General features: G+C 35.5%; 1 protein-coding gene across 1 annotated transcript in view; it reads left to right on the forward strand.

Moving 5' to 3' along the window:
* Positions 1-11,891: 11,891 nt before the first annotated feature.
* astn1 (astrotactin 1) overlaps positions 11,892-24,093 on the forward strand; it is a gene marked incomplete at its 3' end in the record, with an annotated part of 379,756 nt that continues 367,554 nt past the window's right edge. Inside the window, exon 1 of the mRNA XM_015384050.1 lies at positions 11,892-12,259. Coding sequence (XP_015239536.1) covers positions 11,956-12,259 — 304 coding nt within the window. The remainder of the gene's footprint in view (positions 12,260-24,093) is intronic.

Here is a 24,093-nt window from a genome sequence, read left to right on the forward strand (position 1 = left end):
CTGCAATAAAAATGTGATAATAATGGGCATTCTAAAACTTAAAATCACCATTACTTTTACTGTTATCAATTGCATTTCATTTATGTTTGTTCCTCCTTTTGCTGGTTCTAAAATCACATAACCGTTTAAAATGTTATTCTGAATACAACTATTGACGAAACTAAAAACTGATTATGCATTATAACCATTGTTCTGGAAAGTTTAAAATCTTTAAAGCATTAGAACATTATATAAAATTGCGCGTTTAAGTTACGCTTAAAGCTAGGTCCTACAGTAGTAGATGTGCCCTGCTTGAGAGTTAGAAGTTTTGTTCAAGATCGTAAAGCGTCAGAGATGTGAAAAAAATATGTCTGAAGTGCTTAGCCCTTAGGGCCTGATGAAACGGTTTGCCGGTATAAACACACATGCAAACTAGATGGCAAGCATAAAGCCAATCAACTAGGCATGTGAAAATTGAATTGCATTTTTAAAAAAAGTGCAGAACAGCACACATTTTACTTTGTTTGCCTTTCTGAATACGTAAAACATATGCTGATGACCAAAACATGCAAATTAATGGGAAGGGAATATGCAAATTGAATTCCTTACCACCCACAAGGTGATTCATCACACCTGAAACAGATGGCAGGTACAGTATCCTTCTATATTTACTCAATGTGAAAAGGAGAAAATATATGGATGCAATGAAAGACAATCTACAGAGTACAACAGTAAAATAACATTAGTGCGGAAAAAGAAGTCTGAGAAAAGACAAAATAAATGCCAACATAAAAAAACATGACTGAACTTTTTTACCTTGTCTATAAATGAACAACCTGATTAATAGACACTTAAAGCAGGTCAAACATGGCTCTCAAGCCAATCATTTGCAAGCTACTAGTTGCTCAATTAGTAGCTTTACAGTAGTTTAGCAAAGCTCCAAAGTTTTACTAATATAAAAATACAAACCTAATTTGTCACCGAAAAAAAGTATACGTTTTGGCCAGTCCCAAGTCACTTGTCTATATTGAAGAATATTCATATCATTTGTCAGGGGGACATTTGTGCTGTGTTACTGTCTGTCATTAGAAGGATGTCACTGACTCGGGAGTTCACCATCGATGCATTTTACTCATCTTGTATTGTCATACGCAGATTCTCTCTCTCTCTCTCTCTCTCTCTCTCTCTCTCTCTCTCTCTCTCTCTCTCTCACACACACACTCTCTCACTCTTTTCCTCACCCTGCACATAAGTGTGTGTCTAAGCTGCAGCACAGGAAATCAGATTGATTAGCATAAACATTTACAATAATGCTTCGTGAGTAATTTCTTTCAGGTACATATCTTCAAATTACCCAACACAAAAAAGCAACATATAAAACATGCGAAAAGAGAGTCACAGCTGGAGATGGAGTAACTTTCATATTTGTCTGACATTTGAAGATGCATGAATAATGATAGGTGGTGTTTTTTTTTTTTGCTACAATGAAAAAGCTGACTTCATCTTACTTTATCTTATCATCAAATGTTCAGCTCCACTGATTTCTTCATATGTTGAGATTTATAACGACTTAAAAACTAATATATGATGAATGATTTACATGAGAAAGAAACGAACAAAAAAAACTTGAAAGGACTTGAAATTCAAAAGTAAGACTTGGAACTTAACTCAAGAAAAATCTTCCTTGACTTCAGCCTTGATTCTGACTTGAGGGCAAAGGCTTGAGGCTTACTTGACACTTGCAAGACAACTTGGTTCACCTCTGTAGTTTAAACACTTATATTTCCAAGCTCTGTAAAAGTATAGAGACTAACAGAACAAAGAAAAACACTCAAACCTTAAAAGTTTGGACAAAACAAAACAAAATAAAGTCACTTAAAATTAAGCATTATGCAAAAGGGAGGTTATTATCAAGCTTTCTTCTCCCTCTGTAGGAAGGACTATCATGTTCCATTTAATTATTGTGACTGTCTATATTGAAATATTTTGGGTCATGTGGCTGTTATGAAGATCTGTTGGAGGTAGATCAGAAGAACCTTACAGTTTCTGCTCATTGGAATATTCTCTGTCAGACAAGGGGGTGCAGAAGAAGCTTTTACTGGCTAAATGATTTATTTATTTAACTTTTGTTGTTTTTCAATTTTGTTTATTAGCTGTTGTTTGTAGCACTAAGAACTACATATGTAATGTGATTATAAATACATTGGTATCATTGTCATTATTATAGGTATTAAAAAATATATTTGTTAATGTTACCAATATTCCCATTTCCTGGCTTCAAACCTTAATTGTCTTTAATGGCCACATTGCTTTCTCAAAGTGTCAGTCATGATTTCTTCTTTCAAACAGGCCTGAACAAGTTTTTCATAATAGCCATTGCACAGGCACACAGGTAGATAAACTATTCTCCCACTACTTGTACTGATTTTCTTAATTTTTCTGTTTTTTACAAGCAATTTATCTCAACTTATTTTTAATCTTTGAGAATCAAGACCCATATTTACTGAGATTACCAGCATGCATTCGCAGAGCCTGTAACTTAGCTTGAAATTTCTTGTCAATGACTTGCACTAAGATCTCGACAAATCAAAATTCAATTCAATTCAGTTTATTTATAACACTAAAGGCACTTTACAGGGACAATTCAACCAGATCATACAGTCAAAGTTTTCTATCTAAGGAAAACCAGTTAATTGCATTGACTCATTGACTCGAAGACAATCCCTCACTCCAACCATGCTTGTAGCGACATTGGAGAGGAAAACTCCCTTAACAGGAAAGAAACCTCCAGCAGAACCAGGGCCAGTGTGAATGGCCATCTGCCGAGGCCAATTGGGGTTCAGGGAGACAGAGGCAGAGATAGAAAAAGAAGCAGAGATATAAAAGGTAACTGTCAACCAGCTCCACAGATGGCCCCATCCAGGAAACACACAACCAGGCAGATGAGCTCTGAGCCAGCTCCCATGTCAGAGGATAAAAGAGAGCACATGCAGTTAGTCAGTGAGAGAACCAGGACTACAGGGAAAAACAGGCCAAGCTCATACATACTCAAACAAAGGTGTTGATAGCAGCAGACCAGTTGATATTTCTTTCCAGGATGTTGTCGCAGCCAAACAGGAACAGACGAGATGAAGCTATTATTAGAAAAAGCAGAGAGCATAACATTAGAGATTGGACTAACAAATTGTGCAGAGTGGGATAATAGAGACAGAATGAAGCAATGTGAGGAAAAAGGGTCCCTGTGTCCTCCAGAAGTATAAGCCTATAGCAGCATAACTCTAACTACAAGCTTTATCAAAAAGGAACGTTTTAAGCCCACCTTTTAAAGGAGACAGAGTGTCTGCCTTGTGGACTATAACTGGTAGTTGGTTCAACAGGAGAGGAGCCTGATAACTAATAGATCTGCATCCCTTTCTACTTTTAGAAATTCTAGGAACCACTAATAAACCTGCAAATTGAGAGTGAAGCGCTCTGTCAGGAACATGAGGAACAATTATATCTCTAATATAAAATCGAGCTCTGCCATTTAAGGCTTGTGAGAGAAAGGATTTTAAATTCTATTCTGGATTTAACAGGACGCCAATGAAAAGAAGCTACTGTAGGGTAGGAGAGATATGATCTCTCTTTATAATTTTAATCAGAACTCTGGCAGCAGCATTTTAGATCAGCTGAAGGCTTTTAACTGCAGTTTGTGGACTTCCTGATAGTAAAGAATTACAATAGTCCAGCCATGAAGTAACAAATAAATGGACAAAATGTTCCTCAAATAAAACAAAGTTTTATTTACTACTTTACCTGACCAACTTTTACAGTTTAGATGTATAAATCTTTACTAACTTAAGGTTTTATCATTAAGCTTCAACAAGTCAAATACCTTCACAACCCCTGCATCTGCCTGCAGATTTACAGTTTTATGTTCAGGTCGCAGTGCTCTTGACAACACATTTCCTTTTCCTCAGTTAAGCTGCTCTCTTCATGCTTTGCTATGATTGGCACAGCTGCCACAGAACAAAAAGACCACTGATGTGATCGCCTAAGAGTAGATTTATATACTCACCACATCCACTGGCTTACTTTCTACTTCAGCCAGCCCTTTTGATCTTTAAACCGCAATACACACCAACACCAGTAGAGTTTAGGTACACCCTACTTGCTTGTTTTGCAAGGACAAACACTGCTTTTCCAAACGGATTTAAAAATGTTAAAGAAATCAAATTTCTTTAAAATGCTGTAAATAACCTTTAGCATCCCTTTATTGCGGCTTGTTTTGCACAGGTACATGTTTAGATACTATTGCAAAGAACTGAGCAAAAATTTGGATATAAACTAGAATTTGGCAATAGAGACTATCACAAAAGTTTTGTACAATAAAAAGCATATTACTTTTCTGCACTCTTAGGTAAATGTATGGCTGTGTCTGCATTTGAAAGGAATCATACTGTAGTCACAAAATCACAAATACTGCTGTGAAAAAATATACACATTTAAAATAGGCTTCTTCAGGACACCACTTACACAAGAAAGATGGGTTTGTTATTATAAAACCTCTTAGAGTAACTTAATTTAATCATATTCTTAAAATTTGCCAATCCCCAAATGGAAGAAAAGATGAAACTATAGACTATAACATGCATCTATCAAGTCATAACACAAGCCATTTTAGGGTTTTACAGTCAAGAAAAAAGGCTCTACATAATCTTATCCCATTTGTCTGAAGCGGCCGGTTTGCATCATGTGACAAATGTTTCAAAAAGCTATAACTGTATCTTCCACAGCACGATTGGAACAGGCCGATGGAGCTGCAGTGGCATGGCACTTTTTTGGGGAGTTTTAATCAACTTTTCTGCCCACGCAAAGGGTGCAGGGTTAGGAAACTGGAAAGATGAATCTGTTTGCTTCTGATCACAGAATAAGCCATGCAGTGGGCTGAATCCTTGCTAGTTTGGCAACAAGGAAGAGTTTGAAGATTAAACAGTGAGATCTTTCTCTTGATCAGCCCCTCAGTCTGCCCTCCCTGCCATTGCTGCACCTGCTAGTCACAGCCCCTGATGTATGGGCTGTCTCCTCTGCAACGCTCACTCTCCGTGTCTCAGCTGTCACTGACTATCTTTCTTCTGCTGCTACCTCCCCCTGTCCTCTCCTCTGTGCAATCCTTTCACCGCTTTTGATTATCGGCTGTGACTCAGAACTTGGTGAGCAGACCAATAACAGTTTTATATCTGTTAGGCTTTGCAGTCACTTTCATACATGGTCTCTTTGAGTTTGCACATTGTCCAATGCCCATTTATGTCCTTCCTCTGCTTAATAACGCAGTAGTTTGAAAAAGGAAAAAAGCTTCTAATAAAGAGGGCAAAAGACCTTTTTTTTTTTAAAATACTAATATAATGAAGACTATACTTTCACTTCAAAAACAAAAAGTAGGGATATTCTTAATGTGTCATTAAAATCTATGTATCAGTTTAGCATCTTAACATCCACCTCATTTTGGTAAATTTTCGCCTATTTTGCATACCCAAATGGAAAAGCAAATAACTTAGCAACTGTAAGCCCAAATTATATATGTGATACATTATCTGAAAACTAATACTTTCTAGTTTCTGCATATATAAATGAAAATTGGGTGAGTAAAACACAGCCCAAGATGCATTAGTTCAAACAAGACTCAATATTGTTTTTTTTATCCTTGAAAATAATCTTTTATGAGCAGCAGTAATAAAGACATGCTTGCTTACAGCATGCTTACATTTTGAGATGCTTCTATATCTGTTTTAATTGTGCTTTGGTGCTTGCTATGTCCATAAAATGAACTTGGTGGTTGAATTGTGGAGAATCTAAGCTTTCCAACAATGTCTAACATGTGGTAAACATTTTAATGGTGTAATTTTCATGCACACTGAGTTATTAGATATAAACGCTTTAAACAAGTCGCCGGTGATCGGGTCATTTTGAGAGTTTAGTTACATATATTTGCTAAATGGAAACAAACAAGATCAGAGTATCCTACCTTATGAATTACAACACTTTAACTATCTGTTGTCTAACCCTAGGCCCAGTCTACCTTATGGAGCAGACCAGGACTGATTGATAATCAAGGACACAGCAGACAGCCAGAGGGACAGTTTCACACATCAGACAGTGTTTACAACTCCTTATAAATAAGTAAAGGAAGACAGGTAGAATAATTTTGTCACATCTGACAAGGTGCAAATGTCATGGATGAACACTGGAAACAATAACAAAACTACTCTGTCAAGAGTTCCTTTAGAACCCCTGAGTTATTTGTGTCTATACAGTTCAGGTTAATATAAATAAATATAAATAAAAACCACAGAAGTAGTAGTAGTATTATTAACTATTAGTTGTATTATTACTATTAATACTAATAACTATATACAACTACTATTAACTATATACAACTGAATATACTTTACATTATCCTGAAAAAACTAATCCTACAGTATAATGAGGCATGGTGGTGGTAGCATCCTGCCAATTGAAGGCCTTTCTTTAACAGAAACTGGGTATCTGGTTGAACTTAATGGAAATGGTTTTTGACTAAGGAAAAAAAAATTTCAAGCTCCAAAAGACTGTAGACTAGGGTAAGGGTCGTTTTTCAGCAGACAACACTAAAAATACAACCCTACATCGAAAATGGTTTAGATTAAAACATATGCAATACATATAAATCAACCAGTCAATGCCCAGTCAGTCTGACTGAAGTTGAGCTATTTAAGAAGAATATTCTAAGATGATAAATTCCTAAACACCTAAAGAGCTACTGGAAGACCAAACTTGTAATTGCAACAAACAAGACTTCTATAAAGTATTGGGTAAGTATGTATGCAGTACTTTATAAACACTTGTTAAAAAAACAAAAACAAACAAACAAACAAACAAAAGCAAAGTATGAGGCACTTCAAACCCCTTGTTATTTCTCTGTAACCTTAAAGGTATGTGCTACTTAGTCTGAGTCTTTCCTGTTAACTCCAAATTTATAAAGTGTGTGATTGTAATGTGACAAAATTTAAAATAATATGAAAATTTTGAAGAAGTGATGCGCTGGGAATACTTTTACGTAGGAGATCACAAAAACATAATAAAATTTACTTGCAAGCTCATACATCCTCAAACAAAGGTGTTGATAGCAGCAGCGCAGCTGATATTTCTCTCCAGGATGGTGTCACAGCCAAACAAGAACAGACGAGTTGAAGCTATTATGAGAAAAAGCAGAGAGCAATATCTTAACATTATACTGCTTTAGGTGGAATTGTTTTGTCTAAGCACAAAATGTTTGTTTTTGTTTGTATTTTTTTATGTTTGTGTATTTTATGCTCAAATGCAGGATTTATAGTACATCTAGGCTGATGTTGCTCCTGGTCAGGAGCCAAAATGTTTTTCACCCTGCAATTATTATTAAGTTTTTGTAAAGATATAAAAGATAACTAAATAAGGGTAAAAACTGTTTAAAACAAGGTTACGCTAGTAAAAGTGAAATTCACTGATCAGAAAAAGTACTTAAGGTAAAATTTTCTGAATAATTGGGAAAGGAAAAGTACTATTCATTTTTGTACATTAATGTGACAAAGTGGTTCAGTTTGTGTTCACGACTTGTCCCTTATTCTTATTTCTGATTCATCTGGTTTAAATTTAAACATTAGTTTGGAACTTCACTCCCTATCCCGGAGTTGTTTCTCTAAGCATTATGTTGCAGTTTCCATCTATTTATATTTTTAGGTTAAAGCTACTACTTTTGGAAGGTGGTACAGCTCCAGATCCCAACAGGTTGAACTTGTGTATTTTGTTTCAAAGTATATTCATTGTATTTGCTTTCCTTTTTACTCAAAAATTCTTTGTCCCAGTATTTCCAGCTAACATGGTTGGATGATATCATTGATTACCTTGCTGGGTTGCTTTGTTTGTTTTTCTTTTAAGTATGTTTTTTTTTTTTTGTTGTTATCTTGTATTACATGTTTTTTTTTTGTAAACCCTTTAATTATGTAGATGAGTTTGTCAATTTAATTAATAATTTTATTCTTGTTTCTCTGTTTAGACTCTGTTTTTTGTTTATTTACCTGTTTAATTGTGGTTTAATGCACTCAAGTGCATGTGTGCTGCAAATTGGTTATAAAAAAAAATCGAGTTGTCAGAGCTAACCCTGTAATGCCAAATGTATCATATTTGATACATACGGTTTCTGAAATGTTTTGCGTCTGACACCTTTTGCATAATTTAATGGTAAAAACTTTGCTCAAAATCCTATTGTACACAATCAGATATACCTGATAACAGAGGGCAGAAGACTGCACAAAAAATAATCTTGACTTATCGCATAGTAATAAATTATTATTATTTTTCTTTTTACATATTTTGTTAAAAGGTCAAATAAGGACTTCAAACCAAAAAAAAAGTAATTTTCTGTTTTGTTTTATTCTTGGATCGGGCTTTAAAGGGTTAAAAGTACCAAATAAATATCATCAGAAGAATCTGGAACCGTGGGCTGATCCTTTTTTTCTTTTTTGTTCACCTTGCAGATTTTTGACCTCACTAAGAAACAAGAAAAACTGTGTTATTGTTGGTCCCTTTACTTCACTTGTTTAAAAACAATGAAGACATTTTTTTGAAAGCTCACTTTTTCCAAAGAAAACACATAATTTAACAGTACTGTCCATAATAACTCATAATAACACAAAAGCCATTGTGTAAAATGACATGTTTTTACAACTAAAAGTGTCTTTTGTAAGAATACAATGAAATAGGTCCAGTCTGTTTTAGGAAAAATCTAATGAAAAATTTAAATAAAGACATTTCACTACACTTTACTGCCATAAATGAGGAATGGTTTGGCAGTAACTGAGGTTTATCAGCTATTAGCAAAATATTTACAATGAAGCAGTGTATATAACTTTCTCAGTCTTCTATAGACATATATAGACATGCATATTTCCGTTTTTAATGAAGGAAAAAAACATGCTCAGCATAAAAAAAACAAACAATTATTTTGCTTTTAAAATTTCAGAGAACAGGATGTCAACAACCCTTTTTGTAGGTTAAATTTATGTAGTACCAAATATTGAATAAAAAAAGTATAAAACCTGGATCTCATCTATTTCTTTTTTTTTGTTAATGGAATGTTTACTTTTTTTTATAAGAAGTAAGTAAGTTTGACCTAAAATGCAATTTGAAAAATTATCCGATATAGACATAGTTCCTTAGAAACTCTGGGTACCTCTCCAGGTGCCTGCTGTCCTCATTTCTAAAGACCTGTGCCATAATCATTAGATGCCTCTATCTCTGGATGATGGCTATGCCTTTTCTCTGTGGACCCCACCTATAAGGCTTATCTTAGAATGAACTCCCCAGCGCAGGGAGGACAGCATAGTGCTTTTATCGCATTTGTTTTTTTCCACCCTCTACAGAAAAAAAAAATGTCTTCACACAGTCAACCTCAACGTGCCATGATTTTATGAATGAATACACCTTTGAGACATTTAAGACATTATCTTTTGATGTTTGAAAACAAACACAAATAAAATAAGATTGATAATAAAAAACAGAAAAAAAAAACAATGCAATCTTGTAGTTGCTGCATTACACAGTGTTTTCAGCATTAAGAATTAAACACTTAAACTGCATTGTAAAGAAAGGTAGATTTCTTTACAACATTATTTTTTACAAGGCCTCCTGACACTAATGTTTTGCTGAGTACACTGTTCATAAACTGTAGCACAAATATCAAAATTGCAGATGTAATAAATGGTAAAGAATTTTCCAGACAACTTTAATTATTTATTTTTAATTTATTACTTTTTTTTGTTAAATATTCTTAGATTTGCAAACACTTTCATTTACAGTGGCAGACATTTTACAATCTAAAAAATTCCTCTAATGATTCAAAGCAATATTTCAGCAAGTGTTTTTTCAATCCTCCAACTAGTTTTTTTCCCTCTAATGTACAGGACTGAAGAAATAGCAAAAATTAACTCAAAAGAAAACACCTACAAAAACCCTGTATAGTCTAAAATATTTATAGGATCCTCAATGACAGCTTCAGGAACAATCAGACCAGCATAAATAATAGATGAACACACAAATTAGTCCACTTATCCTATTTAATCACATCAGTTCTATTGTAGGATATTTTACTTTAGGCAGTTGTTTTTTTTTTCCACACTGCACTTTTGGCTTTGAAGCTACATGTCCTATTTTTTGACTTTTAAACAGTTTTTTTAAGAGGACAAGCAGATATTCCAGTTTAATAGCAGACCACAGAGCTGCTTAAATATTAAATGGATAGACAGTGGTGACACAGAAAAACACAATCTTCTTTTCTTACGGCTTTGTGTCTAAATCCAATTTGCAATCGTGTGTTTGATAAAGCAGCCATGGGATTTAGAATTAAAAAAAAAAGGCCCACTAAAAATGTTGTTTTCAGTGAAATTCATGTGGATTCCGTGATGGAGTTGCAACAGAATTAATAAAAAGTTAACTGAAGAAATTACAGAATAAATATGAGGAGAACAAAACATGGTGCAGAGTTTAGCGTAATGGTTGTAACTAGTAACTCACAAGGATTGATTTCTATTAATTTATAGATTTTAGCTAGAGTCAAATCCTGATAAATAGACAATGTTGTCACACCACTAACAAAAATTGAGCTACTGTCATTTTTTCCTTGTCTACAGTAATTAGCGTTTATCAAAAGTGTGTCAATGGTAAAGTGTCCTTAGATATAAAGGGTTCCTAGTGAATTTGTGGAACAAAGGATCATCTGACCCAATGGCCAAAATGTGTCCCAGACTCTGGAAAAGATTGATGATGGTTCTGATGAAAGGAATCAAAGCAATTTACTGGGATGTAAAGAATTAAATTCATTACATTAGTGGTTCCCAAACCTTAGTCCACCCCTGCCCTGCTTGTTTTAGATACCTAAAACCTGCAGGACAGAGGCCCCTGTTGGAAGCACTGCAATGCATCACAGTTTGTTGCATAATGTAGGGGTCTGTGCACCAGTACATGTTGACCACTGTCCTCCAACATGAACATTAACGACAGCTGTTTGAGCATCACAACTGGCCCTGCAAAAAAAAAAAAGGGGGGGGGGGGGGTATTTTTGTTTTTTCAACATTTGGTAGCCTGTTATGTTTTACCATTGCTCACCAAGCAAATTCATAATACCAGTAGGCACCATGGTAACAAGGTAAACCACTAGATGCAGGGTGATGCTTTGGGCAATGTTCTGTTGGGAAACTTTCATTTAAGCCATCAGTATCTGGATTTTACTTTGCCACATAACATTGATCTTCAGAGAACACATGCTTCAATGCAGAAAATGCACTGGTTAGATGACAGAGTTAAAGTCTTTCTGGACACAATGAGTGGTGTTGTGATTCCTCTAAAACAGCTAACTTACACAAATAAATCTGTGATGCAGCAGACACTGTAGGAGCATAGGGAATTTTATTAGTCGGTTTGCGCATCACCACCATCAATTAGGCAATTATGCATGCGGCAGCCTTTTGTGTGACCAATAAAAGAGGTCAGGCAAACTGTTAAAGATACCAGTGATGTCTCTTTGAATATGACATGCAAATTAGTATGAGAGGGCAAATGTACAATTAGATTAAAAATGAAGATGCTGTTGTTGATGGGGCCTTAAGGGCAAATTGGTTGCATTTGCTGTTAGTAATCCATGCTCAGCCATTACAGAGCTATTCAGACAGTTTATCGATCAATTACAGTAAGGGGGTCAGTGGCATTAACAGTCAATACCTAGAGTAGTAGAAAAAAAACAAAACAACAATAATAACAATAACATAAATATGTAAATGATTAGAAACAAAAAATTGCATTTTTTTTCCACACTCAGATTGCCCTTGATTTACCCCACTCAGCACATCTCTCCGGCGCTGTGCTGGGAGACTCAAGCAGCTGCAGGAGAAACAGCGAGGAGAGTGAGAGGAAAAAAGAGCGACGGAGATGGCGAGTCTAAACATGGAGCCGACATCGCTGCTGCTGGGGCTGCTGTGGCTGCTTCTAGCAGCCCGAACCACCTCGGTTCAGGGTTTGAACGGCGACGAGGACCAGAGCCAGGATACCGAGTGCAAGATGAAGAGCGTCACCGTGTCAGCGCTGCCGTTTCTGAGGGAGAACGACTTGAGCATCATGCACAGTCCGTCGGCCTCTGAGCCCAAGCTGCTATTCTCCGTCAGGAACGATTTTCCAGGGGACGTGGTTGTTGTGGACGACCTGGAAAACACCGAGCTTCCTTTCTTCGTCCTGGGTAAGTTTTGCGACGCGCTGGTCACCGCGTGGCTTTATTAGCCGTTAATTGAGTGCGTTAAATCCCACTAAGTCTCAGATACAACACAAAACATCTGTCTGTTAGCCCAGGCCTAGCTACATAACGCAGTTTGTCGTTTTTATATGCAATATTGTTCGTGGAACTGTAAATATGGACACAAAACAATCCGCTTTTAGGGCGAACCAATTCTACAGCGGCTGATAATTAGCGTTGCAGCTTTTATTAAGGGGAAAACTAAGCAATTCTGACTGCAATAACAGGCCGAGTAGCACAAGTCTGCTAGCAATATATGCATTTTAATATACTGTAATTGATAATACTAAGTTAAAAGTTGAAGCAGCACTTTAATTCCTGCTCTATCTCTTTATTTCTTGCTAATCTGATCACTGCTTCAATTCAAAAACAGGTGTAGTAAACTGCTCGCTTGTCAACACGTTAGCAAACATGTAAACAAATGCTTTGGACTTTAAAAACTTTTGGTTTTAGAAGTGTGATGAATGGTAGCACCATTCTTTGTGGTCTGTGCATTGTCTTTTGCACTATTACTTTAAAAAGGTTTGCAGTGGGGGGAAAAAAAAGTTTGATGTCCACTGTCCATGGTGCTGAATTCAGTTACAGTTAGTTTACAGCCTCTTCACTGGAGAGGAGCTCAGTCTAGGGGTTAACTTCCATCTATATGTATACAGTCAACAAAAATCCTTTTGTTTTTGTAAGATTTTAACATGGATTTAAAGTAAGTTGGAAAAATAGTTACACACCTCCTCCTTTATATCGACTTTTTCAAATCAGAAAAAATAAAACATGAACTTGTGTTTTTTGCTAAAAAGAAACTTCTTGAATGAATAATAATAATAATAATAAAAAAGATCAAAAACACCTGACATCTGTCAAGGGTATTTTTGCTAGCCAAGACATTTGCAGTGCTCTTTGCAAAATCTGAATAAGGACGGGGGGGAAAAGTGCAAGGAGTATTTTCATCTTAATTTTTTGGTGATAAGGTGCTACACATAGACAAATGTAAAGTTATGTAGGATAAAATAATGCATACTTTATTAAAATGGTGCCATTCTTGCATGTTTTTTTTAAATTCAGGTACCTTAGATTATAAACGAGGTGTTCTTAAACCACATAATAAAAAGTCCAACTAAATTTTGTAGATCAGATCGTAGGTCCATAAAATGTGGTGATGATCAAAATTTTAGTTATTCATTTGTACAAATATTCCTTAATCTCCCACTCTCTCTGTTGTCTTTATCATCTCTGTTTGTATGTCTTAGCATCCGTGTATGTGTGTAACAATGAAACTGAGTATGAGTTCTTACAAAATGAATAAATAGAAATATTTTTTCTTCTGTTTCTTTTTTAATTCATTGAAAAATGTAGTCCCTTGCAACAGTAAATCAGACAGCTAAAGTGTTCTACAGGAAAATAATTCAGATAGAATATATGATAAAAGAATAAAAAACAGAAAGAAATCTAGAATTAAAGCCTTATTATTAAAAGCCCTCCTAAACAAAATGACCCGAAGTTTGTATTTTGAAAAGCTAAGTTGTGTGATTAAACCGAGAGGAAGTATAGGTGCCTTATATGAAAAGTTGTGGTCATGTCATTTTCTATTTAGTTTTTAAAACATTTTAGAAGAACCAAGGCAGGGACATCATGGATCTAAAATGCAAGCAGATAGTTTAAGAATTAAGCATGACAGGGCGAGAACATTAAAAGTTTAAAAGAAAAACACCTACCGTAAGTTTATGATCTTTTCTAAAATGAAAAGGCAGCTAGTTGAGTAAGGTTGTAACAGAGGTAACTCTCAAAGTCAGCATAGTGTAAACAAGTCAACTTGTGAGTGCTAAATCTGTGAAAGGTGGTTCATAAATACACTTTACTTCTAAATTACTCAACTTTTTCTGAAATTAAAAGTTTGTCAAAACTTAAATATGGTTGTTCAATTTAGTCTTTTCAAAAATATTTGCCTTATTGCTAGTTTTATTACATTTATAATTAAAGGAACTAATGTAATAAATTATATTTTCCATGGACATATTGTATTCATTCTATTGTTTTTTAAAAACAGGACATTTGTTCTAGAAAGAACTGTAGAATTTGTTACCAGTATTAAAAGACAGGTAGAGGATAATATTTATTACAGTGAAAAGGCAAATGTTTTTTAGCTTTGATAGGATGTAAACTATTTAAGCACTGGGACTTCAGATATCAACATAGTAGCTTAACTATGACAAAAAGACAGAATGATTGATACTGTTAAAGGCCATTGTAAGGTCTGACAGCTCAGGAAAAAAGGGCACCTTCCAAATTTCATTGTGAACCATTAATAGGGCAGACGCTGTGCTATGTTGCAGCCTGAAGTTAGAAAAAAAGGAAGCACTTCAAGCATGGATGTTTTCACAATATCATTAAATCCACAGTAAACCTAAATTTCAGTTCAAACATGTTTTTTTTTAAATAATTTGTATGATGTTATATTTGTATATTAAAAGCTGTGTTTTCCACTTAAATTGTAAATATATATCAATATATCAAAATATAATCAAATTAAGTAAATGTTTTAAAACACATGTGTGCAAGTAACCTGTACTTGCTTTTGGAATAGATTTACTAAAAAAAAACAAAAACTCCAGAAATGTTAGAATTGAAATTCTTATTATCTCCAAGTTAACTTAAGTTTCCTCATTAAACTTCATATTTTAATTCAATAACAACATTTTAGTTTTTTTTTTTTTTGTTAAAGACTTTTGTTTTCTTCTCTTACTTTAATATTGTACACAGACAGCATAAAGGACAGTCAGACATTTTGTCATCAGGTAGAATTGCAGTAATCAGTTTTAATCTCTGATTTGTGAGACTTTAAACTGATGGTACAGATTACAGCTTGGGTTCTTGCCAACACATTTGACCATAACTGGCCATTATGCTGTCAATTGCCAAAATTACCCTATGATTAGGTGGTTACTATGTCTGCTAAGCTGTGAAACATAGTCGGAAATCCTGGGGGGACACAGGTGTGTCCACCTCCAAACATCATTACATAAATACATCTTTTTTTGTAATAACACAATGACCTTAAATAAAAGCACAACCCAAGCAGTCTAAATTATAATAAAATATGTATTCCCCCATTCCACAAAATGGAATTGTCCAAACAGTTAGGCTAGAGGAGGGTCTGTGCTTCAATCAATTTTAGATTCACCAAAAAGAAAAGCAGATTCAATTCTCATACCACTTGTGCAATTAGGATGAAAATAATATAAATACATTTTATTTTTAATGCACTTTAAATTAGATTCTAAGTCTTAAAGTGCTGCAAGAGCAAATATTTTTCAAATATATGAATGCATAAATGGTCATAACAGCATTTGGCTATATGTTTTTCTAAAAACAAAGGTTTTATGTTCTTTCTTAAAAGTGTCCACTGTCTGTGTGAATCCTAAGGTGGTCTGGAAGGGCATACCATACTGTAGGTAGGGAGCGGCAGGTTCAATAGCTCTGCCGTCCATCATTTTGAGCTGTGCTCTTAGCAGGAGCAGACGGTGCAGTTGGCCTGACTAGCTCCTGTATGATGAGCATAGAAGTTCAGCGAGGTAGGTGGTGTGGCTACAGTTATAGGTGTACAGGAGAATTTTTTACTTGATATAGAGGTGATCAGGAAGTCAGTGGAGTATGCTGGGAATGGGGTTGAAGTGTTTGCTCTTCCTTAACCCCATCAGAACCCTTACTGAGCATTTCTGAAAGCACTGGAGCTTTTAAAGGTTCCTATCAGGAATCCTGATAAGGATAACAGTGTGAAGGAGGTGGCAGAAGAAGTTTTGCAAAAGGAGGCAACATGGCTACTGTAAGTAGAGCTAGGGGTCAAAGATAATTCCCAGGTTAGTAACATCAGGAGAGAGGGGAACAGTATGACTTAATTGGGAGACAGATGTGATAGGGGAATAGAGCAGTTATTGAGGGACTCCAGGTAGAATTGCTTCTGTTTTGGAGCCTTTTTGCTGCAATTGATGCATCCTTAATCTCCTCTAGGCAGGAGCAAAGGCAAGTAGCATTGGCAGGGATTTAGAGTGGATGATTTTGAGTTAGAGTTGTGTTTCAACAGCATATTAATTGAAATTAAGTAAATGCCTACTGACAACTAAATCAAAGTGAACCATGTAAATGTTAAAGAGCAAAGTTTTGAACACAAAGCCCAGTGGGACCCCACTGGTAAACTTGTGAGGTCTGGATTTTGCCAGCTCCAGGGCCATGCATTTAGTCCCTTCTGTGAGGTGAGGGATGAGTGAAACCATTGAAAATTAACCACTTAGAAACCAATGTAGAGCTGCAGACAGTGGGGAAGGATGGTCTAAGATGCTAAACACAGCACACAGGTCGAGAAGAAAAAGAATGGATGAACGAGAGTGATCCTGATTAAGGTTGTTTCTGTAACATGTTAGGGATGAAAACCAAACAAACTCTTTCATGTATAAACTATTTGATATGTCTGTGGAGATGGGAGGAGACAACTTTTATTAGAAATTTTAAGATTATTGGGAGTTTGTAAATTGGTCTGTAACTTGAAAGGAACAAGAAGGTACATTTATCCCAATGCTTTCAAAACCAGCCCTATTTTTTTTTATCAGTTTGGTATTTGAGCAAATAACCTAGTTTATGATGGTTAACAAGCTCAAACAGTTCAACAGCAGTGATAGGGGACAAAGGACAAAGACAGAGGAGAGTGATGAGGGAAAAGAGAGAGATCACATAGGACTGAGGAAAACTAGATGAGGGACAAAATGAAGACAGATTTCAAAAATTTCTGTGAGGATGTGGATGTCAGATAGAGGCCTAATTTATAATTCTCTAACATTTTAAACATGACTTTTTGAATCTAGCAACACCAAAGTGGTATTGACAGTATCTTGTCTGAGGTGGAAATCTCCGTGTATTTGACAGACAATTAACCCTTTTTTTTAATTACTGATAAACAGATCACATTTTAGATAATTTTGCAATTTGATGTTGAAGAAGAAGAAATGATAAGGTTTTAGCTGAAGGGGTGCAAATTGAGGGGAAGAGTGACAAAATTAATAACGAATGCCATAAAATGAAGTGGTCAAATATAGGTTTACTATTTACAAAACATAAACCATGGCTGAAGAAAAGAAAGATTAACAAGCAGGCAGCACACTGTATTGAATAACCTAAATCTGCAAAATCAGCCTGTGCAAAAAGATGCATAAATCTATTCTATAGATTCAGAGGACCTTCTTACAATTTCTCTGTTTCTTCTTCCTCTTTGTGCACATTAAAACCATGACCATAAGATAATATGCAACATTTCCCAGTAGTAATCTTGCACAATTGTCTGCCATCAGTTCTCTTTGACTGGGTCTTTAACACTTACAGCTATTCATTTATGTTTCTAAGGTGTTTGGTTCAAAAATCTATTTCTTGCCCTGATGTGAGGCATTATGAACAGGTGTGTGTGACAGCCAGAGAGATGCTGCTGGTAAGCATAGCTTCTGCCACGGATCTGATGCAACAAAAACAATGCCAATTCCGCATAGTGCGAATATCAGTTTCCGACCTCTAAAACAAATTTTACTATGATCTCTGCAGTGGATGTTTCCTGCACGGATGTTGCAGCATCAAGGCTTTGCTATCATGGATGTGAACCCTGTAGTGGACTGCTGCATTGTTTTCTTTACTGGTGATCCCACATTTTTGGCAATTTCTGTCTTTTAATTGGTGCTTCTTTTTGCCCCTTCCATCTCCCTCCATAGCTGATAATTGCAATTAGCATCCACCTATCAACCTCCCAGGCTGTCATTAGCGGAAGTGAGAATGAAAGACAACACAAATAACCAACCGGCCTGAACAAAGTGGGCTGAATGGTTAAGCTGAATTAGATGAAGGCAGATACTTTGCCTTGAGAAATTTTAGAAATCGACTTGCTTGACTCATTAGGGTTTCTTACCCTAATATAGATTACAACAGTAGCTGAAGAGGTGCTTTGCATTTAGCTTTGCTTGATGGCTCACTTGATTATTTTAAATCTAACTGAAAGAAAAGGTTAAAAAATAAATTAGACTTTAAGAGGACAGATTGAATAAGATTTGCAAGTTGTTGCTAACTACTGCATCTATACTGTATGAAATCCATCAACAAAGCCTTTAATTGGTCACTTTCCTATGAGAAGAACGTTTTCTCTGTTTTCAATCAATAAATGTTATATAGGCTTTAGAAAGTACTTGTTTCTTTATTTGCACCATAAATATTTTTTAAAGAAATTCTTCATGTAGCGTACTTATAGATACTAGAAATTCTGTGAATTCTCCTAAATAATAGCGATCCAGGATGCTTTGGTTTTATGAAGCATTTTCACCAGAGACCACCAGATCTGAATAGTTTGAATAGTTCATTTAAAGGCCTAATTTAGACAACAGTTAAATCATCATGGGGTAGGGGGATCTCTCAGGGCCAGTGCAGCATATTAATGAACCTCAATTTGTGTGTGACATTTCCATGGGTTGCCTTCTGCTCTGGGACAGAAAACTTTTAATGAAAATGCACACTGGGGAGTCCAACACATCTCTGCATTCATGCTGCAAGTAGCATCCCAGCTGCCCAAAAGTAAGCAGAGGCGCAGCTGCGTCCTTTTATTTATTTCTTTTCTTTCCCTTATTTTGCTTGTGGCTTGATTTCCTCTGCTGCTTCACAAAACACCCTTTGTGACTTAAGGTGTGTCTGCTTTGAATTGTAAAGCAGGGTGTTTATATCTCATTGCAAGAAAGTAAAACAGTTTGGGTTAGCATGCTGTGGCTATGTTGATAAGAATTGCTAATTGAATTTAAACCTGTGTGGTAAGATTGTAGCTGAATGTTGTTTGATGGGAAGCATGTCTACATGTCGTTTGTATGTATCTCCTGCTATTTTGGAGCTACAGGCATCCATGTCTTAGACTGGACCTTTATTGTTAAGCTTGTCACGGCTTTGCTCTGTTTAAGGCTCTAGATCTTATATTGTCACTTAATAAGAGCACAAGGTGTCTGACAGAGTATAACAAGTACCACCGGCTAATTTGAACTAAATTGACAGATTATATTCAGTCCAACCAACTGTATTTTTAAAGCTCTTTTGAATTTAATTTTTGCATGTTATTCTCTGAACAGTGTTGGTTTTATTCTGAATTGAAATAGATTTTATCCATTTTTTTGCCTGAAGAAGAATTGCTGAATTTTTGGTTTTGTTTTAAAGCTATCCATACTTCACTGAAGTATATGAACAATTTAAAATCTTTACGAAATGACATAGAAAAGTTAAATTTCACATACATTTTCCTCCACATAACATTATGTGTATTTACACAATGCCGAGGCACACAAATTGATGTTTTGGCATCTGTTCCGACCATTAGAAATGGAAGAAGAAGCAAGATCAATATAATTCATGTTGCTTACTCTTCCATGGGAAAATATTAAACTTCTTTTATTTATTATAAAACCTGGGTGTCAACGTAATTTCATTTTTTATAAAAACAGCTTTGGCATAAATTCTTTGCCATTGTTTGTAAAGATACATCTGCCTAGTGGATTAGTCATTTACTTTACAGTGCAGATCTTTTACAGAACTGGGAATAATGGATCTGAACTTTCCATACTCAAAAAAATAAAAAATAAATTCACCCAAATGTTAAGATGTATGCAATTTCCTTACATTATATTTATTGAGTGTAACTTATGACAGCCTGATATATTTTTTACAATGAGTTAAAGGAACACATTGATGCTCATATACTGGTACTAATATGTTGTGAAAGTAAAAAACAAAAACAAAAAAACAAACAAACAATGAATTAACCTTAAACAGCCCTTTTTTTTGTAAATAACAGCAGTGAGAAATCAACAGGTATAATTAACTTTGTTGTCAGACGTGCACATGTTAAATTATATCACCAAAATTGATACAAAACCTTTTTAATCTTAGAAATATAATTTGGCTTTTAATGGGACAAGACTGACAATATGACACTTTTACACTGTCAGCTTGTAGTGTGTATAAAAGTGTTATTTTTCATAAGTAATTTTAAGTAAAATTGCCCAAACTGTGCCGGATTAGCACTTTACTGTCCAGGGTGTCATGTGAACCATTAGTGATACCTGATGTTAGTGTGCCTGATTATAACTTGAACAATAACATCCTGTTGTCTGTCTTCTCTAGTGTTACTGAAACAGACTAACACTACAAGAGACTGATAAACATTTTGCTATTGCCCTGATGAAGGCCTTTCAGGCTGAAACAAATTGATGTTTTTAATCACAGAAGCCATGTACAGTACCAATAAAGGCTTTGCATCAACATTCCTCCTGAGTGCCTCAGACCTTTTCTAAATTTTCTACATTGATCCCTTAATGAATGTCGAGCATTAGTAGAACATCTTCTCATTCCCTAGAAGCATTTTATACTCAGTTTCCTTGATCACAAAACAGTAGGCTAGAAGTGTTTTTATTTTTAAGTGAAAATGTTTGTGTATCACTTAATAACTGTTCATTCCAGCAGTGTGATGTGTTTTTCAAAAATATTTAATCAATTTCATAATTCCATACAACTTTATGTGACTTTATAATAGTAACTCCTTCCATCTCTTGGGAACCATCATTGTTTAGTCAGGATCTGAAATGAATATCATCCCCCTCACCAAGAGGTCACAGCAGAGGATGCACTTCTACCCATCATCGAGTCTATCCTCTTCTCCTCCATCACTATCTGATACTCTGCTGCCACCACCAAGGACAAGAAAAGGGTGCAGCCTATCATTTCTTCTACAGACAAGAAACTCTGTGTATACAAAATGACAATATAAGTTTTCTAAGTCCAAGAAATATGTGGGAGCAACCACCATCGATGTTCAGCATAGTTTGTGTTGGGTCACGTCGCCGCTTCTTCGGGTCTTCCGTTAATGTGCCGGTGTCTGGGTGATGGCGTTTTAGGTGGGCTTATAGGTTTGTGTTGCTTTCCGAATATTTTATGTTTGCGTAAACAATCTTGCACAACACAAGGCTTTTATCTAGGTTTTCGCTTTCCTTATGTCTTTTAAAACCAAAAAGCTCCCAAAAATCGGTTTTTAAATTTGAAGGTGCTGGATTTATATTTTCCGCAATCTACTGTAAAGGTAGACGTTGCATACATGTAAAAAAAAGTGTCCAGATGAAAAAGTAGCTCTACAGCAACACTAGCGGCCGGCTGACCAAATCCCTCTTCCTGCAAATTTGAACAGGGGTAAACACAGAGGATTTGAAGGGCACTTATGCATTGACTCTCACAGCTAAGAAATCAATACTTTCTGGAAAAACAAAATATCGATTTATATCGCATAATAGATAAAATTGCCCGGTCCTAGTTAAGATTGTAGCTAAACCCTCCTGTTTGACACAAGCTGTTTCAGACTCTCCCCTTTGGCCAAGGGTTTGTGGTCAATCAGTACCAAAAAATCCTGCCACCCAAACAGCTTCTTCCCATCTGCTACTAGCCACAATAACAGGCCTACAGTAAGTCCCCTACAGACAATTTTCCAATCCAAGCAAAAGAAAAAAAAAAAAACCTGAATGGTCACATATTTATATGGATAAAGTTTTGTTCAGTTTTATGTTGATGTTTAATAACTGCCATGGTGCTCTTTATACACAACTTGGATTTTCAAAGTATTATATTCCTGAATTTATGTGTATTAACTGCATTTTTTACTGGTGTATATATAGCACCTCATACCAAAATAATTGCTCCATCCGTCTATCCGTCCGTCCGTCCGTCCGTCCGTCCGTCCGTCCATCCATCCATTTTCTGACACGCTTAATCCCAGCCAGAGGCCGGGTACACCCTGGACAGGTCACCAGTCCATCGTAGGGCCAAAATAATTGCTCATACATTTAAAAACATTAATTGATCATAAATAAGTTTGTTTCAGATTCTAATTAAAGAACACAACAATTAAAAAGAATATTTTTAATGTTAACGATAAAGGTTTATTTTCCTTTGAGATTTCTCAGTTTTGGAGGCATACAAATCTTGTTTTGGGAAATTCTGATAGTCATGTGTTTGCAGTACATTATCCACAAAGACCTTATAAATAATAATTTTAAAGTGCTGCTTGTTTGTCTGCTCCCGGTTGCCTGGTTCGATTTGAATTCCACACATTCCTCTCGTTTTATGGTGTTTCACATTTTTCTTGGTAAATTGCCTCTCTGGGAAGTATCTAAGAAGCAATTTGAAAAAGGGTGATTCTGTGACTGACAGTAAATAATGGCTGCAGGACTGCAACCACTCGTTAGTGTCAGAGAAGCCCGGCTAGGTTATTAGAAATTTACCCTTTTGGTGTTGTGTCATAAATTGTGTGGGAGGTGAGGTAATAAAGTTGCCCTCTGGGAGAAACTCATGCTGTATTTTCTGTCAGTGTTTGGTGGTTTGCTCATCTGAGCCGAAAAGCTTCTGGAGAAGTGCTTCTGAACAGCCTGCCATTAAAATAAGCTCTACAAACATTTTCCATCTCTAGCATTGCAGACATACATTAATATCTGCATGTTTCCTCAAGGTTTTCCAGTTGTCATGCAGTAAGTTACCTTCTCCAAATGCTGAAAAACAACTTGAGGTCTTGCTGTTAGTCCAAGCAAAGCAGGGATGACTGAATCTCTGATCCATGGTAGCGGGTGTGTGGCCAAATCTCAACTTTAGGCTAAGAATGCTTTTTCTTTTTTCTTTTTTTTAAATAATGGCTGTTGGTTAAAAAAAAAAAAAAAAAAAAAAAAAAAAAAGCATAGTATCGTTATTTGACTAACATCATACCATTTCCATTAACCTTTTTACTTCCACCTTGCTCTTGTAATAATAGGGCAATAACACCCTTTCCAATATGCACAAAACAGTTTAGCTGCTGACACAGCATCTTTCAGCTTATTAAGCGCTCCTGTAAAGGGAAAAATGCTCGGTGTGCTACAGGTAGACAGAAAAATATGCCACCTGAATTTCAGCTCTGCTCTCTGCGCCTCTGCTTTGGTAGTGCTTAGAAACTTAGCAGCTTCTGCCAGGGACATGTTCTTTGCTAGATGAAATTATAAATAGGACAGGTCTAGTAGGTGTTACTTAGAGTCTGTGCTGTTTCTAATTTGGTCTAGAATGACATGAATGCTACACGGGACCACTGCTGCACCTAAAGAGAATAGGCTGGAATTGAGTGATTAAAAAGAAGATTCAGCTGTAGGGCCTTGACTAATAATCTACTGTATATATAGCTAATTTAATGAAATAGGAAATATTTTGAGTGCAGCCTGCAGCCAAGACTGCCACAAATTCCTTCATTAAAATCTGGCACTATTTCTATTTGTTTTACATTTCAGTGTAAAAGTTTCAGTGTAAGTTGAGATGCATCAATAATAAAAAAGAAATATTGATATCATAAGTGATTTGTTTTAATATAAATTTTTTTATATTTATTAAATGAAATAATTTTCTTCATAGCAAAAGATAGCATTTTTTATCCCTCTATCTTGCAAATCCGAATCTTTCTTTCTACAAGAAAGTCAGTCATTGTGATTTGGATGTGTAAGATGATCTGCAAATTATTTCCATTATGCACTCGAAGCAAAAGTAAAAAAAAAAATATGCATAATTTTAACATTTCCTTGAGTCAAATTTTGATTTGCATCCCCAATTATTGCATTGATCAATCAATTAAGATGTTAGAAATATAAAAAAAAACTGCAGCCTATTTTTTGATATATATATATATATATATATATATATATATATATATATATATATATATATAT

Source organism: Cyprinodon variegatus, unplaced genomic scaffold (genome assembly GCF_000732505.1).
Source record: "Cyprinodon variegatus isolate N-32 unplaced genomic scaffold, C_variegatus-1.0 Scaffold301, whole genome shotgun sequence".
NCBI lineage: Eukaryota > Metazoa > Chordata > Actinopteri > Cyprinodontiformes > Cyprinodontidae > Cyprinodon > Cyprinodon variegatus.